Genomic DNA, 18,167 nt, shown 5'->3' with positions numbered 1-18,167 from the left:
GAAAGGCCCTAAATTCACCCTGATTCCTATGGGTTAATAATATCCAAATTCCACAGAGCTCAAATTGGAACGGGAGCTTAGTGATTATTTTATTAGGCTAGTAATCCAGAGGGCTAGATTAATGATCTGGAGACATAATTCCACCATGGCTGCTCGGGAATTTAAATTCAATTAATTAAATAAATCTGGAATAAAAAGCTAGGGGCCAAAATTTCCACTTCCCTTGAGGCCTGTTAACACTGGAAATCGGTGGGCCATGCTGCGAAGTGCAATGGCAGTCGATTTTTCGTGTAATGGCCGCCATTATCAAAATGCCAATCCATCCTAAGTGTCATCAGAGCGCGCATCCACAGTGAAATTTTTCCTCGTGCCGGGCGGTGCAAAAACCTGCTTTTTAGAGACGGTGCAGTGAGGCTGTGGCCTTCGAAAATGTCGGTGCGGCTCCCATTAAAGGGGTGGTAGCACTGCCGCCGCCACCATGTTTTTCTTTTTGTCAACCGACTGCCATGTCGGGCCAACAATTGTGCCCCCAGGTTTGGCCAGGCCGCCAACAGGCAGCCTGGCACCCCCTCTTGCGTGCTAGGCCGCTGGCCCGGCCGAAACCCTCCCTGATGACCGAACTTTTAACATTGCGCAGGCTCTCCCCTTTAAGTGAAGGGGGGAGCCGTGGTGACGCGGCACCATGATGATGTCATCAGTGCTACGCTGATGACCGACAGCAGCGGACACTACACCCCGCTGCAACTTCCGCCCCAAAAGTGTGATCAACCCCACATATCCACCCCCATTATGAGTGACTTCCAGTCCGCCTGAAAAAAAAGCCAAAGAGCGGAATTCCGCTCGAGGCCACCTCAACCACTGCAGTGATAAAAACAAAAGAAACGGGGTGCTTGCGCCCCTTTTCCAGCGGTTGTAAATGTCGGCGGACAAGTGTCAGTAATGTGACCATGAATCCTTCCACATTGTCGTAAAAACACATCTGGTTCACTAATGTACTTTAGGGAAGGAAATCTGCCATCCTCAGCCAGTCTGGCCTATATATGACTCCAGACCCACAGCAACGCGGTTGATTCTTAACTGCCCTCTGAAATGGCCCAGCAAGCCACTCGGTTGTAACAAGAACAGCAGTTCAAGAAGACGGTTCACCACCAACTTCTCAAAGGCAATTAGGGATGGGCAGTAAATGCTGGCTGTGCTAGTGAAGCACACGTCCCATGAATGAATACATTTAAAAAAAAACATTTACGGTTTTTCCGTAATGACAAATTAAAAGACCAGTAGATGAGAAAGACGATTGATTTTTTACCGTAAAATTTTTCGGAAGCCTTTGAGAAGTTGCCACACAGGAGAGTATTGGTAAAGATTGAAGAGTATGGAGTTAGGGCCAGGGTAGCAAGTTGGATTAAAAACTGGTGAGAAGAAACTGGTAGAAACTAGATGAAGAAAGACTTACACGCCTTTCACGACCACTGGACATCCCAAAGTGCTTTATAGCCAATGAAGTACTTTTGGAGTGTCGTCATTGTTGCCAATTTGCACATAGCAAGCTCCCACAAACAGCAATGTGACAATGACTAGATAATCTGTTCTTGTTATGTTGATTGAGGGATAAATAGTGGCCAGGAAACCGAGATAATTCCTCTACGCTTCTTCAAAATAGTGCCATGGAATCGTTTACATCCACCTGAGAGAGCAGACGGGGCCTCGGATTAACATCTCATCCAAAACTGGAGTATCAGTCTAGATTTATGTGCTCAAGTCCCTAGAGTGGGACTTGAACCCACAACTTTCCAACTCAGACACAAGTGTTCTATCCACTGAGCCACAACTGGCACTGCTTAGACAAAGCAGTTTGTCAGAGTGGTTGGATTTGGGTGGTGGTGTCCCACAAGGTTCTGTCCTGGGACCACTTCAGTTCACTGTATGCATCAATGATTTGGATGTTGGAGTTAAAAAAAAGTCCAAATTTACAGATGATACTTAAACAGGAGGCAGAGCAAATCATTCTGATGATGAACGGAAGCTAAAAGGGAATGTTGATAGGACGGTGGAAGGAGCAAAATAGTAGCAGATGGAATTCGCTGTCAATATGTATGAGGTGATACACCTCTGTATAAAAAAGGAATGATTAAACTTGGAATAGGGAAAAACTACGACATGGAAGAGGAGAGGGATTTAGGGATTCACAAAGAAAGATGAACTTGTTTATAAATCTATACTTATATCACTTTCCATGGTCTTAAAGTATCCCCAAACTGCTTCACAGGCAATAAAGTATTTTTTGAAGTATAGTCACTGTTGTTATTTAGGGAATTGCAGCAGCCAAATTGTGCACAACAAGGCTTTGGAGAGGAAAGAGAGGTTGTAAATAGGGCAGTAGTTTGAAATAACAGAGGGGTCAAGTGTGTGTTTTTTGAGGGGGTGATAACTGCAGGTTTGAAAGAAAGGAGGAAACTACCTGGGGAGAAGGAACTGTTTGCAATATCAGTTAGCATGGGGCCCAAGAAGAGAAGTTGGGTGGTCACCTGTTTCGTCGAAATAGGTTCGAGAGACCAGGAGGTAGGTATCATGGATAAGATGAGCTCGGTGAGGGCATGAGGGGAGATAGAAGAGAAACTCGAAAAATATGCAGTTCAGGGCTAGGGCAAGGGGAAACCTTGGGGGTTGCTTAGTTTGGTGGGCTAAGGGAAGGGAGGGGTGAAGCAGAGGCAGCTGAATGGCTGATCTCAATCTTAGTGACAAGTCCATGAGCTCCGGGCAATTGTTTTGGAGGTGAGGGTGGAGGGGGCAGGGGAAGAGAGGTTGAAGAAGACAGTAGGTAGTGAAGAAAAGAAGCTAGGGGATATCATGGCATTCCAGGATGATTCTGCAGTAATGAGCAGTTTTGGCAGCGGAGAGCGGGGCTCGATAATGCTTGCTACGGTCCAGCCAGAACTGGCGATGAATGGTTAGAACTGTATGTGCCGAAAACATTCAAATCTGCCTCCCTTGAACTTAAGGGAGCAAAGATGGCGACCATATAAAGTTTGAAGATCTCCTTAACCGAGACTCTGCCTTCGACATGAGTGTCCTCGACTCTATCCCACAGCATGCTACCCGCCACCATCTCAGCAAAACCCCACCCCTGCATGAGGTAAAAAAGGCCATCCGACAGCTCAAGAACAACAAGGCATCAGGTGGGTATGGAATCGCTGCTGAGGCACTAAAGTATGGTTGAGAAGCACTATTGCCACGAATGCATGACCTCATCTCCCTTATCTGGAACGAAGAGAGCATGCCAGGAGATCTCAGAGATACCGTAATCATGAGCATCTTCAAAAAAGGGGACAAGGCATGTTCAGCCATGAACTCATTGAATGGCGGTGCAGGCTCGAAGGGCTGAATGGCCTACTCCTGCACCTATTTTCTATGTTTCTATGTTTCTATGACTGCGGCAACTACAGAAGAATCTCCTGCTATCGGCCACTGGGAAAGTCATCGCAAGAATCCTCCTCAACCGTCTTCTGCCTGTGGCTGAAGAGCTCCTCCCAGATTCACAATGCGGATTCCGTTCACTAAGGGGTACAACGGACATGATCTTCACCGCACGACAACTACAAGAGAAATGCAGAGAACAGCACCAACCTTTCTACATGGCCTTCTTTGACCTCACAAAGGCCTTTGATACTGTCAACCGTGAGGGACTATGGAGCATCCTCCTCCATTTTGGCTGCCCCCAAAAGTTTGTCACCATCCTCCGCCTGCTCCATGACGACATGCGAGCAATGATCCTGACCAATGGATCCACCACAGACCCAATCTACATCCAGACTGGGGTCAAGCAGCGCTGCATCATTGCGCCAATCCTCTTCTCGATCTTCCTCGCTGCAATGCTCCATCTCACTATCAACAAGCTCCCCGCTGATGTGGAACTAAACTATACAACCAATGGGAACCTGTTCAACCTACGTCGCCTCCAGGCTAGATTCAAGGTTGTCCCATCCTCTCTCATCGAACTACAGTACGCGGACAATGTTTGCGTCTGCGCACACACAGAGGCCGAACTCCAAGCTGTCGTCAACACCTTCACCGAGCATACAAAAGCATGGGTCTTACGCGAAACATCTGTAAGACAAAGATCATCCACCAACCTGACCCAGCCACACAGCACTGCCTCCCCAAGATCAAAATCCATGGCTTGGCCTTGGACAACATGGACCATTTTCCTTACCTCGGGAGCCTACCCTCAGCAAGAGCAGGTGTCAATGATGAGGTCCAATATCGCCTCCAGTGCACGAGTGCAGCCTTCGGTAACCTGAGGAAGAGAGTGTTTGAAGACCAGGACCTCAAACCCGGCACCAAGCTCATGGTCTACAGAGCAGTAGTGATACCCGCTCTCCTATATGGCTCAGAGACGTTGATTATATACAGCAGACACCTCAAAGTGCTGGAGAAGTACCACCAGTGCTGCCTCCGCAAGATCCTGCAAATCCACTGGGAGGATAGACGCACCAATGTCAGTGTCCTCGCCCAGGCCAACATCCCCAGTATCGAAGCGCTGACCACACTCGTCCAGCTCCGTTGGGCGAGCCACATCGTCCGCATGCCCAACACGAGACTCCCTAAGCAAGTGCTCTGCTCAGAACTCCTATATGGCAAGCATGCCCAAGGTCAGCAGAGGAAATGCTTCAAGGATACCCTCAAAGCCTCCTTGATAAAGTGTAACATACCCTTGGGAATCCCTGGCCCAAGTCCGTCCAAAGTGGAGGTAGAGCATCCGGGAGGGCGTTGAGTACCTTGAGTCTCGTCATTGAGAGCATGCAAAAACCAAGCGCAGACAGCGGAAGGAACGTGCGGCAAACCAGATTCCCCACCCACCCTTTCCTTCTACAACTGTCTGTCTCACCTGTGACAGAGACTGTAATTCCCGCATTGAACTGTTCAGTCACCTGAGAACTCAATTTTCGAGTGGAAGCAAGTCTTCCTCGATTTCGAGGGACTGCCTATGGTGATGAAAGTTTGAGTAATGTGTAAGTTCTGGGCTGCATACTAAAGGAAAGATGTTGAGGCAATAGAGAGGATAGTAGAGATTCACTAAGATTCTTCCTGCTATGAGGAATTGCAAATACAAAGGAAGACAAAGGGGATTATGCGGTGACTTGATAGGGGTGATTAAAATTCTGAGGGGATCAGAGAGAGTTGATAAAAACAGACTGTTTCTAGTGGTTGAATGGTCTAGGGCAAGGGAATATAGATGTAAAGTTAAATGTAAGAGATTTAGGTTAGAGAGCAGGAGAAACATTTTTTACTCGGAGGGTTGTGAGGCTGCGGAATGGATTAGCAGAGTTAGCGATTGAAGCAGAGACTATATCAACATTTAAGAATAGATTAGATAGGTGGTTGAAGAAAAAGGGGCATAAAGATATATAAACACAGGGTGGGCACATGGGATTAGTAATATTGCTTGTGTGAAGGATAGGCACCAACAAAGATTGGTTTTTCTATATGGCCTATGGGCCATAATGTCCATGTAATTATTACTGTCTGATAAAGACTACAAGCCACAACTTCTCCCAATTTGATGATTCAGTTTTGTTGCCCTTGTTTTTTGATTACATATTCTGGTGTAAGTGATTTTCAAACCTGTACACATAAGCAAAACAAATGGGCATTTGAAAATATTTAATGCCCCAAAAATATTAATTTCAAAAATATTTTCACTTTCAAAGCTGCCAGCCTTCCGCATCAGTGTGATCATCTTCAACAAGGAAAGCACAGCAAATCTGATCTTCGGACATCTCCATTCTTGCAACCAACACTGCACCAAGTTCATATAGATGCTCAAGTTCATATAGAGTTTTGATGAAAGATCATTGATCTGAAAGGTTAACTCTGTTTCACAGAGCTGCCTGAACTGCTAAGTGTTTTCAGAATTTTCTGTTTTTATTTCCTATCAGTATTGTCAGTTTTCACCTCCCACTCAAGTACAATTTGTTACTTTTACAAAGCACTCTACCTAGCACTCACCGAACTGACAGAAATGGTTAACTACATTCTCATTGTAGCACACACAATCCACGACCATCTGGTTGGAAAGCTCGTTATAAAACACCGTGGGTGCTGGGTCACCACTGTGGTTCAGCTTTGTAGGCAAAAACGGCAAAGTGGATGCTTAATATAATCACAGAAATCATTTGCCGGGAGCTGCCAGGAGCTGTTCCCATTCCGCTGATGTAACTTTGCCAGGAGTGTGATGGGTACCCTGCTTACATGATTAAACCTGTTTCCCAGCACGGAGCCAGGAAATTCCCGAAGATTATGTTTCATTATGCCAGAAAATTACAAGCAATTGGTGTCTTGATGATTTCAAGTTGCACAAAATATAAAATACTCACAAGTTATCAATAATTTACATTAAAAATTGAGTTAGAAACTACAGGTTTACACTATGGATGAAATACATAAATATTAAAATATGTCTTTACCAGATTAGAAAACTGTGGTGAGCCTATCTATTTTATACTTGCACCACAGACTTTATTTCCTTTTTGTAATGGCTACAATCACCCTTTGCCCATGATTTCTACATGTCTATCAATGTTTATATGTACACATTGTGTGAATTTCTGAAGCTAATGTGAGCTCAGAAATGTTGTTCTTTGATGGTTAATGTGAAAATGTTAACCACCATTTACAAGCTAGAATGTGTAGACAAACACCAAGGGATCATAAATATTTGGCCTCAAGATATATTGCCCAGTTTTGGCAGGAGCTTTCAATGTTTATACCAAGGGTAATCAATTCTAATTTTTGGGGGGAGATATCATTCAAGCTCCACAATCAAAAATCACTGACAGCTTGATTTTGAGTTGATGACATTGACGAAAAATTGACATGTAGAATCATGGGAGAGGGGTACCACAGCCAGATAAAAATACATCAATACATTCAAAAAGTATTTGCAAACAATTTCTTCCATACCTCTAAATAATTTTACTGCTTGGGGCAGCACTGACCTTGGATTTTGGTGGTGCTCGAATATACCATTTACAATCAACTGCCTCTGTGGGATTGGCCTTGCCTTCCTGCACAATTTGCTTTGATTCAATGATTCCCTCAGGTCCTCCCATTTCAAACTCACATGCTGAGTTAGAGAAAAAAAAATCAAATCGGGCATAATCAGGCTGATCATAAAAGAATCTTGTTCGTACAAATGATTATCTAATGTGTTTGCAGATATACTAACCTGGTAATGGTTTCAGGGCCCCGAGGTCTGCAAATTCAGGATCTTTAAAGTAAAGAAAAAAAATAGGTCTATAGTAAAATTCCAGGCAAAGTTTGGATTGATTTTATTTAAAAAATCTAATAATTCTAATTCTTCTGAAGTATAAAAAAGCTACACATTTCTAGAAACCATATATATACAAAAGCAAAATACTGCGGATGCTGGAACCTGAAATAAAAACAGAAAATGCTGGAAATCTCAGCAGGTCAGGCAGCATCTGTGGAGAGAAACAGAGTTAACGTTTCAGGTCGATGACCCTTCATCAGAACCCTGACCTGAAACGTTAACTCTGTTTCACTCTCCACAGATGTTGCCTGACCTGCTGAGTATTTCCAGCATTTTCTGTGTTTATGTTATATAAACTTACAGTCTTTTTGTATGTTGCTATTGTACTTTCCAGATTATAATACTGAAGCAATAATTAAAGGGGAAGGAAACCTCAAGGCAAGTACTCCAAAAAGGATCGAAGGTAGATTGGCGTTGATAATTTATATCCGAGGTAAACTTGTCCATTCTACAAGACACCACATTTAATATATTGAGCAGCTCCATGATGAAATAATTAGCAGTTTTAGGTGAGCAGATAAATATTTGAGCAAAATGCCAATTTTAGCTAATAGTTGTTGAATAGTGAGTTGTACCATGACTGCAGGAATTATCACTGCAACACCTCCTCTTCAAGCTGACTTACCTCTGCAGCTTCTTTCCAATGATACAACACTTGCAGATCACAGTTTTCAGCAAGTATGCAATATTTAGCATTAGAATTAAAGAATTATGTTTATTGGCAAACACTTTCTCTATTTACTAAACTGAACTTGGACAACTAATGGCATATAAAATTGTTGCTCTTGTTCAAAAAATGTTATTAATTTTCTCTATAAGTAACCCCAGTTACCATTCAATTTATCACTATTTTCAGCAATCACGTAACAAAGTGAATAATTGTAGTACATCCAACAGATATACCTATAAGCGCCATGTCTCAACTTTTTGTCAAGATTTAAATGGGAATAACTATTTACTTAGCAGCGCTTCTATAGGGTTGCTGTACATCACTGTGTTGTGGAATAGTTTGCGATGTATGGTGCTGTTCCTTCCCAGCCTATTCCCTCAATGTGACTGGAGCTTTGCAAGGAGGCAGTGCATCGGCATTCCTGCAGTGACAATCCTCAGTTCAATTCCCTCAATAAACACAGTGTCTGACATCCCAATTGACTTAGCTTTCTTATACACTAGCAGAGCAGAACAAAATGATCACCCCAATTGTATCAGTCATTTTTACACTACCACATACTTATAATTGATTTGATGGAACAGATATAAAGAGTAAACACAAGAAGGCTCTGTACACAATTGGTTCAAACAAAGAGCCTTTGACATTGCAATATCCACAAGGGGCAAGATGGAAGAAATACATAGAAAGAAAAAAAGTCTTGTGTGTTATCTCTCACAAACAGGAATGTGATAATGACCAGATAATCTCTTTTTTTACTTATGTTGATAGAGGGATAAATATTGGTCAGGACACCAGGGATAACTCCCCTGCTCTTCTTCGAAATAGTGCCATGGCATCCTTAACGTACAGTTGAGAGAGCAAACAGGGCCTTGGTTTAACATCTCATCCGAAAGACGGCATCTCCGACAATGCAGCACTTCCTCAGCACTGCAGTGCCAGCCTAGATTTATGCGCTCAAGTCCCTGGGGTAGGAATTAAACCCATATCCTTCTGACTCAGAGGCAAGTGTGCTATCCACTGAGCCACAGCTGACACTGTGAAGAATACGGAGAGCTCTCCCCCTTTAAAAAAATCAAAAGCAGAAAGTAAATTAGAAACCTGATGTAACCTTCTTGGCAAGATTCAGACAAAATCGACAACTGACAGAATGAATCTCAGTGGTTTCTGAATGTAATTGAACCCCAAGTTAGATTGTAGTCTTAAAATCACCCTCACCTATTTGTTACTTTTAATACAGGTACAACCGAAAACAAGAATTGTCCGAAAACTGGACATTTTGAGGCAGCCAAGATGGTGACATCGGGACACGAAGGATGAGGAAACCGGTAAAAAATGGTAAAAAATGCAGTGCCGGGGGACCGCGGGCGGCAAGAATAGGCGGGAATCAATGGGCGGCGAGAAGCAGAGGATCAGCGGGTGGTGAGGAGCGCCAACAGCGAGGTCCGACATCCGGCAAAAGCCGAAAACCGCATGGTCTCGGTACCGAGGTTGCCAGATTTCAGATGATGTGCCTGTATATATATTTTTTAACAAGATTCAGTTTTAATAAACCAATGAAGAAATTTCTTGGGCTACAAGTGCAGAAGCTGTGGAAGATTTATACGTGCAGTTGGGTGGAAGTATTCTCATGGACTTGTAATATCAGGCCAGCCTGTGGATTCTGCTCTCAATAAGATTCAGGCAGAACTGAGCACCTTTATCTTTCCTGTTTCTCTCCGAATGTTTGCAAACAGCCAGAGCAGCATAAAGCCTGAGGAAGGTTCGGAGGCAGCGCCTTGGATTTCAGGATCCTCAGGACCCTGTTCCCAGAAACAAAACACACCTAGGCAACACCGTGGGCATCCCTCAGGATAACACCAGTCTGTGAATGGTTCAAGCCCTGCTTTGCCAGCTTGTAAACCTGCTTTCTTTTACATCATCAAGATGTGAGTTTGAACCATGTGGGCACACTGCATCTACAAGGTAGTGTTGACTGGGACAAGCCCTTGCCAGGAGCATGCATGCATAGAGGCTTAGTATAATTAAGTTTGTGCTTATTTAAGTGATCAAGTGAAATATATTTTATGTGTTCCTAGATTAACGAATTAACATTTCATGGCAATCACAAAGGAATTTTAAACTGTTTTGGGATATTGTTAGCAGTAGTCCTTTTGATTGGCAGTCCATCAACCACCTTAAACAGCAACTCCCTCCACCACCGGCGCACTGTAGCTGTAGTGAATACCATCTACAAGATGCACTGCAGAAACTTGCGAAATTAGGAGCAGGAGTAGGCCATTTGGCCCCTTGAGCCTGCTTCACCATTCAATGAGATCATAGCTGAAATTCTACTTCAACTGCACTAGATTAGTCTTGACTCCTCAGTCAAAGGAAACATTCTCCCTGCATCTAACCTGTCAAGCACTGTAAGAATGTTGTATGTTTCAATGAGTCAGCTCTCATTCTTCTGAACTCTAGAGAATATAGGCCTAATCTACTCAATCTCTCCTCATATCACAATCCCCCCATCCCAGGAATCAGTCTGGCGAACTTTTGTTGCACTCCCTCAATGGCAAGTTTATCCTTCCTTAGATAAGGAGACCAAAACTGTACACAATACTCCAGGTGCAGTCTCACCAGGACCCTACATAATTGCACTAAGACGTCTTTACTCTTGTAATAAAGGCCAACATACCATTTGCTTTCTTAATTGCTTGCTGTACCTGCATGTTAACTTTCAGTGATCCTTGTACAAGGACATCCAGGTCCCTCTGAGCACCAATGTTTCCCAGTTTCCCACCATTTAAATAAGACTCTGCTATTCTATTTTTCCATGTCCGACAGCACCTCTTAAATCCAAAAATTCCATCACTTAGAAGGACAAGACAGCAGGAGCTTGGAAATACCATGAACTCCAAATTACCCTCCAAGTCACATGTCATTTGGACTTGGATATATATCGTGTTCCTTCATTGTCGCTGGGTCACAATCCTAGAATGCCCTACCTAACAGCACTTCACCGCACGGACTGCAGTCGTTCAAGAAGAAGGCTCACCACCACCTTCAGAAAGGCAACTCGGGATGGGTAATAAGTGTTGACCTTGCAATCGATACCCATATCCCCAGAATGAAGAAACAACTTTATATCGACTTTATTTGCAGCAAAGTACAAGAATGTGTGCTCCCAGTATGAGTATATGCGTATGTATGCCACTGGACCATGACCTAGCTCTGTCAAGCCCGTTTGGTGGCTGGTGTGCAATGGCCACCACACGTTAAAAATATCCACACACAGGCATCTTCCACCCTTCAACATGTAGTTCGAGATCTGGAATATTAGTTCCTTCATTGAAACACCTGTGAACGTATCCCTTTTTGGCATGGAAGCAAGTCATCCTCGCTTCGAGGGACTGCCTATGATGATGATGATGTATATAAGGGGTAGCTAAGATGGCTTTTATACAATGCAGATAAATTAAAATAATTTTTCTTGCAACCCAAACTTACAACCGAGTCAAAAATATTATCTTATTTTCACAACATTATGAAATGTGGAATATTATTTCACAGAAATGTACTCCCATACACTCAAAATATGTAACATGTTAATAGCTACACTTAAATGTTTTTATATATATATATAGATATATCACGGATTTGATGGCAGAGACTGTCAAAATACTGTCACTGGGGTAAGGTTTCAATTTCAATCCTGGGAGATGTAAAGAAAGTCTCTGTGCTTTGAAGGCTGTTAAGCATTTTAAAGAAATTGGGTTTGGTGATCTCAATTCAGCTTGCAGTCAGTAAAAAAGGAAAAACTTGCATTTATATAGCAACTTAACATGTCCTCAGGACCTCCCATAGCACTACATATCCAATTAATTAAAAGGTGAAGTGTAGGCACTGTTGTTTTGTGGGATTTGAACCCAGCAATTTCACATAAGCAGCAAATAAGTTAATACTGAGATAAGTGGCCAGTTATGTTGTTTTTGATGATGATATGATGATGATTTTAGTATTGTTGATTGAAGGACGAATGATGGCCAACTCACTAGGAAACCTTGTTCTGTTTTACAAATTTTGCAATGGGAACTTTTGTATCCATCTTAACTAGCATCAGGGTTTCAGTTTAACCTTTCATCTGAAAGACTGCTTCTCCAACAATCCCTCTACACTGCAATAAAATGGTAGTCTAAATTACATGTTCTGGTTCTGGAATGTGGCTTGACTCCGTGAGCTTCGAATCCAGAGCCAAGCAGGCTACTAGCTAAGCCAAGCTGTAATTGATAGTACAAGTCCATAGTATAAAACAACCATAAACGTTGACTCTTAATAACAAATTAATTTGATTCTGAAAGGCCACAAGGACTGTCAAAGTGTAACATGGAAGTCTCGCAGTGGAACACTAAGGGCTAGAAATTGCGTAACACTCCATATGAGGTGATAACTTTTGCAGAAGCACAAAAGTAGCGCCAGGCAAAAAGATTTCCAGCTGACAAGAACCTCCACGTTAGCACTCCATGAGGGAAGTGGAGCACTAATTCAAGTGCTATCACTTCACTTAGAACTCTAAAGGGAATGAGAGGGGTGATTTCGGCAGAGCGCTGCACAATGACCCGTGCAGCACTGCCGTCTTTGGTGGCTCCTTCCCTCCCTTAAAGGGAAGGGCCAATGCTGGGGCGACTGAATTTGCCTGCTGTCTGTATTGGGCCACGGCACAAGCGCTATGTCCATAGCAGTCACAAGCACTCTGAGAGAGCACAGGGCTGAGCAATTGCAGGGTCCAATAAAAACACAAAACACCACACTGGAGACATAATTACATTTTGAACTACCTAACCACCAGTGCCTTTAATTAGCACTCCCCAAGCGGGCAGCCATGGTGACAATGTCTCCTGCAGCTGCCGATGTTGACGCCCGGCGATGCTGCAGGGGACGGGAGTGAATTTTACATCCGGGGTGGTAACGGGGCACTGCACACCGGTAACCCCTTAACGCCCCGTTACCGCCTCCCACAGGCACTAACGAGAGGCACAAACCAGGCCAATTTCTGCCCCAACATGGTGAGTCTCAACTGCTATGTTAGGCTGCTGTAGACAAAGTTTTGTATTGCACAGACCCTACTGCTGTTTGATAATATGGTGGGCAAATCAACCAAAACAGCACCATATACCTTAAAAGCATAAATTATCTCATTATGTTTACCTTACAGGTCATTCATCAAAAATAAATTATTTTCTCACTGAAATAGCAATAGTTTATTATTGGAATTGAAAGGGTAAAGAGCTACTGGGACCACTACTTCTAATGTGTCTATGTCCAAAGCAGCGAACCTCATATGATAATGATAGGTCCGCTCATTAAGAATTATAGTAGTGTACCTGGTGCTTAGCATGTGACCCGCTGGAGCAATTCAGACAGAGACCATTGCTGCATTTAAAGGAAAGTTGGGTATTCAAAGCAGAGAATGATACAAGGCTATTGAGAGAGTGGAGTAATTGGATTAGTTGTTGATTGTTCCAGCAAAGAGTCCGTGCAGACAGTAGGCTGAATGGCCTTTGTCTGTGCTGTGAATGTCTACAGTTACATAAGAACATAAGAATATAAGAAATAGGAACAGGAGTAGGCCCCTCGAGCCTATTCCCCCATTCAATAAGATCATGGCTGAGCTGATCATGGACTCAGCTCCACTTCCCTGCCTGCTCCCCATAACCCCTTATCCCCTTATCATTTAAGAAACTGTCTATTCAATGTCCCAGCTTCTACAGCTCTCTGAGGCAGCGATTTCCACAGATTCACAACCCTCTGAGAGAAGAAATTTCTCCTCATCTCTGTTTTAAATGGACGGCCCCTTATTCTAAGATCATGCCCTCGAGTTCTAGTCTCCCCCATCAGTGGAAACATCCTCTCTGCATCCACCTTGTCAAGCCCCCTCATAATCTCATACATTTCGATAAGATCACGTCTCATTCTTTTGAATTCCAATGAGTAGAGGCCCAACCTACTCAACCTTTCCTCATAAGTCAACTCCCTCATCCCCGAAATCAGCCTAATAAACCTTCTCTGAACTGCCTCCATAGCAAGTATATCCTTTCGTAAATATGGAAATCAAAGCTGTACTCAGTATTCCAGGTGTGGCCTCACCAATACCTTATATAGCTGTAGCAAGACTTCCCTGCTTTTATACTCCATCCCCTTTGCAATAAAGGCCAAGATACCATTGGTCTTCCTGATCACTTGCTGTACCTGCATACTATCCTTTTGTGTTTCATGCACAAGTACCCCCAGGTCCAGCTGTAGTGTGGCACTTTTAATCTTTCTCCATTTAAATAATAACTTGCTCTTTGATTTTTTTTTTCTGCCAAAGTGCATGACCTCACACTTTCCGACATTATACTCTATCTGTCAAATTTCTGCCCATTCACTTAGCCTGTCTATGTCCTTTTGCAGATGTTTTGCGTCCTCACACATTGCTTTTCTTCCCATCTTTGTACAGTCAGCAAACTTGGCTACGTTACACTCAGTCCCCTCTTCCAAGTCGTTAATATAGATTGTAAATAGTTGGGGTCCCAGCACTGATCCCTGCGGCACCCCACTAGTTACTGGTTGCCAACCAGAGAATGAACCATTTATCCTGACTCTCTGTTCTCTGTTAGTTAGCCAATCCTCTATCCATGCTAATATATTACCCCCAACCCCATGAACTTTTATCTTGTGCAGTAATCTTTTATGTGGCACCTTGTCAAATGCCTTCTGGAAGTTCAAATACACCACATCCACTAGTTCCCCTTTATCCACACTGTTCGTTACTTCCTCAAAGAATTCCAGCAAATTTGTCAAACATGACTTCCCCTTCATAAGAACATAAGAACATAAGAATTAGGAACAGGAGTAGGCCATCTAGCCCCTCGAGCCTGCTCCGCCATTCAACAAGATCATGGCAGATCTGGCTTTGGACTCAGCTCCACTTACCCGCCCGCTCCCCATAACCCTTAATTCCCTTATTAGTTAAAAATCTATCTATCTGTGACTTGAATACATTTAATGAGCTAGCCTCAACTGCTTCCTTGGGCAGAGAATTCCACAGATTCACAACCCTCTGGGAGAAGAAATTCCTGCTCAACTCGGTTTTAAATTGGCTCCCCTGTATTTTGAGGCTGTGCCCCCAAGTTCTCGTCTCCCCGACCAGTGGAAACAACCTCTCTGCCTCTATCCTGTCTATCCCCTTCATTATTTTAAATGTTTCTATAAGATCACCCCTCATCCTTCTGAACTCCAACGAGTAAAGACCCAGTCTACTCAATCTATCATCATAAGGTAACCCCCTCATCTCCGGAATCAACCTAGTGAATCGTCTCTGTACCCGCTCCAAAGCCAGTATGTCCTTCCTTAAGTAAGGCGACCAAAACTGCACGCAGTACTCCAGGTGCGGCCTCACCAATACCCTATACAGTTGCAGAAGGACCTCCCTGCTTTTGTACTCCATCCCTCTCGCAATGAAGGCCAACATTCCATTCGCCTTCCTGATTACCTGCTGCACCTGCAAACTAACTTTTTGGGATTCATGCACAAGAACCCCCAGGTCCCTCTGCACAGCAGCATGTTGTAATTTCTCCCCATTCAAATAGTATTCCCTTTTTTTGTTTTTTTTCCCAAGGTGGATGACCTCACACTTCCGACATTGTATTCCATCTGCCAAACCTCAGCCCATTCGCTTAACCTATCTAAATCTCTTTGCAGCCTCTCTGTGTCCTCTACACAACCCGCTTTCCCACTAATCTTAGTGTCATCTGCAAATTTTGTTACACTACACTCTGTCCCCTCTTCCAGGTCATCTATGTATATTGTAAACAGTTGTGGTCCCAGCACCGATCCCTGTGGCACACCACTAACCACCGATTTCCTACCCGAAAAGGACCCATTTATCCCGACTCTCTGCTTTCTGTTTGCCAGCCAATTCTCTATCCATGCTAATACATTTCCACTGACCCCGCATACCTTTACCTTCTGCAGTAACCTTTTGTGTGGCACCTTATCGAATGCCTTTTGGAAATCTAAATACACCACATCCATCGTTACACCTCTATCCACCATGCTCGTTATATCCTCAAAGAATTCCAGTAAATTAGTTAAACATGATTTCCCCTTCATGAATCCATGCTGCGTCTGCTTGATTTCACTTTTCCTATCTGGATGTCCCGCTATTTCTTCCTTAATGATAGTTTCAAGCATTTTCCACACTACAGATGTTAAACTAACCGGCCTATAGTTACCTGCCTTTTGTCTGCCCCCTTTTTTAAACAGAGGCGTTACATTTGCTGCTTTCCAATCCGATGGTACCTCCCCAGAGAATTTTGGTAGATTATAACGAATGCATCTGCTATAACTTCCGCCATCTCTTTTAATACCCTGGGATGCATTTCATCAGGACCAGGGGACTTGTCTACCTTGAGTCCCATTAGCCTGTCCAGCACTACCCCCCTACTAATAGTGATTGTCTCCAGGTCCTCCCTTCCCACATTCCTGTGACCAGCAATTTCTGGCATGGTTTCTGTGTCTTCCACTGTGAAGACCGAAGCAAAATAATTGTTTAAGGTCTCAGCCATTTCCACATTTCCCATTATTAAATCCCCCTTCTCATCTTCTAAGGGCCCAATATTTACTTTGGTCACTCTTTTCCATTTTATGGGCCCAAGTTTCCACACGATAAAAAATGGGCGCCCCTCCGAGCTGGGCGCCCGTTTTTTGCGCCTAAAACGGCGGCGGATAAAAAACGCGCGATTCTGGAGCGCCCTGCAGCTCCTTGTCTGTTTGGCGCGGCGCCCAGGGGGGCGGAGCCTACATTCATGCCGATTTTGTAAATGGGAGGGGGCGGGTACTATTTAAATTAGTTTTTTTTCCTGCCGGCAACGCTGCGCGTGCGCGTTGGAGCGTTCGCGCACGCGCATTGTGAAGGAAACATTGGCACGCGGCCATTTTTGTAGTTCTTTGTAGCTGTTTAGTTTTTGAACATTTTTTAATAAAAGCACATTGCCATCAGCACATCAGCACTGAGAAGGCTGCACGAAGCCTCAGAAAATTGAGGCAGCCGTTTCCCAACAAACTCCCCCTTTTGCCTTCGGGAACTGGCTCCTCAATTTCTGAGGCTTCCTGCAGCCTTCTGTCTCCTTCCCTCCCTCCCTCCCGCCGTCTGGAACGGCTTCCTCCACGCCCCCCCCCGTCCCCGCTGCGGTCGGTCGGTCCGCGGTCGGTTCCCTCCCTCCCTCTCTCCCGCCGTCTGGAACGGCTTCCTCCCCCCACCCCCCCCCCCCGCATTCGGGAACGGCTGCCTCATTTTGTGAGGCTTGCTGCAGCATTCTCCCTGGCTGAAGCACTTTCACACAGGTAGGAAGATGGTTTATTTAATCTTTTCTTTGCTTATTAATTTTTGTTCAGGTTGGATTTATTTGTATAATATTTGTATAAGTATAAATAAGGATTTATTGTAGAATTTAATGACTTTCCTTTCCCCCCCCCCGCCCCCCCCACCTCGTTCTGGACGCCTAATTTGTAACCTGCACCTGATTTTTAATGTGTAGAACAGGTTTTTTTCAGTTCTACAAAAATCTTCACTTGCTCCATTCTAAGTTAGTTTGGAGTACGTTTTCACTGTGGAAACTTTCAAATCAGGCGTCAGTGGCCGGACACGCCCCCTTTTGAAGAAAAAATTCTGTTCCAAAGTGGAACTGTTCTACCTGACTAGAACTGCAGAAAAAAAAATGTGGAGAATTGCAATTTCTAAGATAGTCCGTTCTCCACCAGTTGCTCCTAAAAATCAGGCGCAAATCATGTGGAAACTTGGGCCCTATATATCTGTAAAAGCTTTTACTATCCGTTTTTATGTTTTGCGCAAGTTTACCTTCGTAATCTATCTTTCCGTTCTTTATTGCTTTCTTTGCTGTCGTTTAAAATTTTCCCAATCTTCTATTTTCCCACTCACCTTGGCCACCTTATACGCATTGGTTTTTAATTTGATACTCTCCTTAATTTCCCTGTTTATCCACGGCTGGTTATCCCTTCTCTTACCGGCCTTCTTTTTCATTGGAATATATTTTTGTTGAGCACTATGAAAGAGCTCCTTCAAAGTCCTCCACTGTTCCTCAATTGTGCCACCGTTTAGTCTGTGTTTCCAGTCTACTTTAGCCA

General features: G+C 43.7%; 1 protein-coding gene and 1 pseudogene across 1 annotated transcript in view; both read right to left on the bottom strand.

Annotated features, from left to right (window-relative positions):
* Positions 1 to 18,167, bottom strand: part of neto1l (neuropilin (NRP) and tolloid (TLL)-like 1, like) — a 414,618-nt gene that overhangs the window by 219,096 nt on the left and 177,355 nt on the right. The window contains exons 5-6 of the mRNA XM_070888466.1: positions 7,226 to 7,267; positions 6,996 to 7,123 (exon numbers count right to left, since the gene is read on the bottom strand). Of these exons, the coding sequence (XP_070744567.1) occupies positions 6,996 to 7,123; positions 7,226 to 7,267 (170 nt within the window). The remainder of the gene's footprint in view (positions 1 to 6,995; positions 7,124 to 7,225; positions 7,268 to 18,167) is intronic.
* Positions 9,546 to 10,005, bottom strand: LOC139261314 (small ribosomal subunit protein uS15-like; annotated as a pseudogene).

This window comes from Pristiophorus japonicus, chromosome 1 (assembly GCF_044704955.1).
Source record: "Pristiophorus japonicus isolate sPriJap1 chromosome 1, sPriJap1.hap1, whole genome shotgun sequence".
Lineage (NCBI taxonomy): Eukaryota > Metazoa > Chordata > Chondrichthyes > Pristiophoridae > Pristiophorus > Pristiophorus japonicus.
The sequence above is the reverse complement of the archived record's forward strand: the minus strand, read 5'-3'. Positions and strand labels throughout refer to the sequence as shown.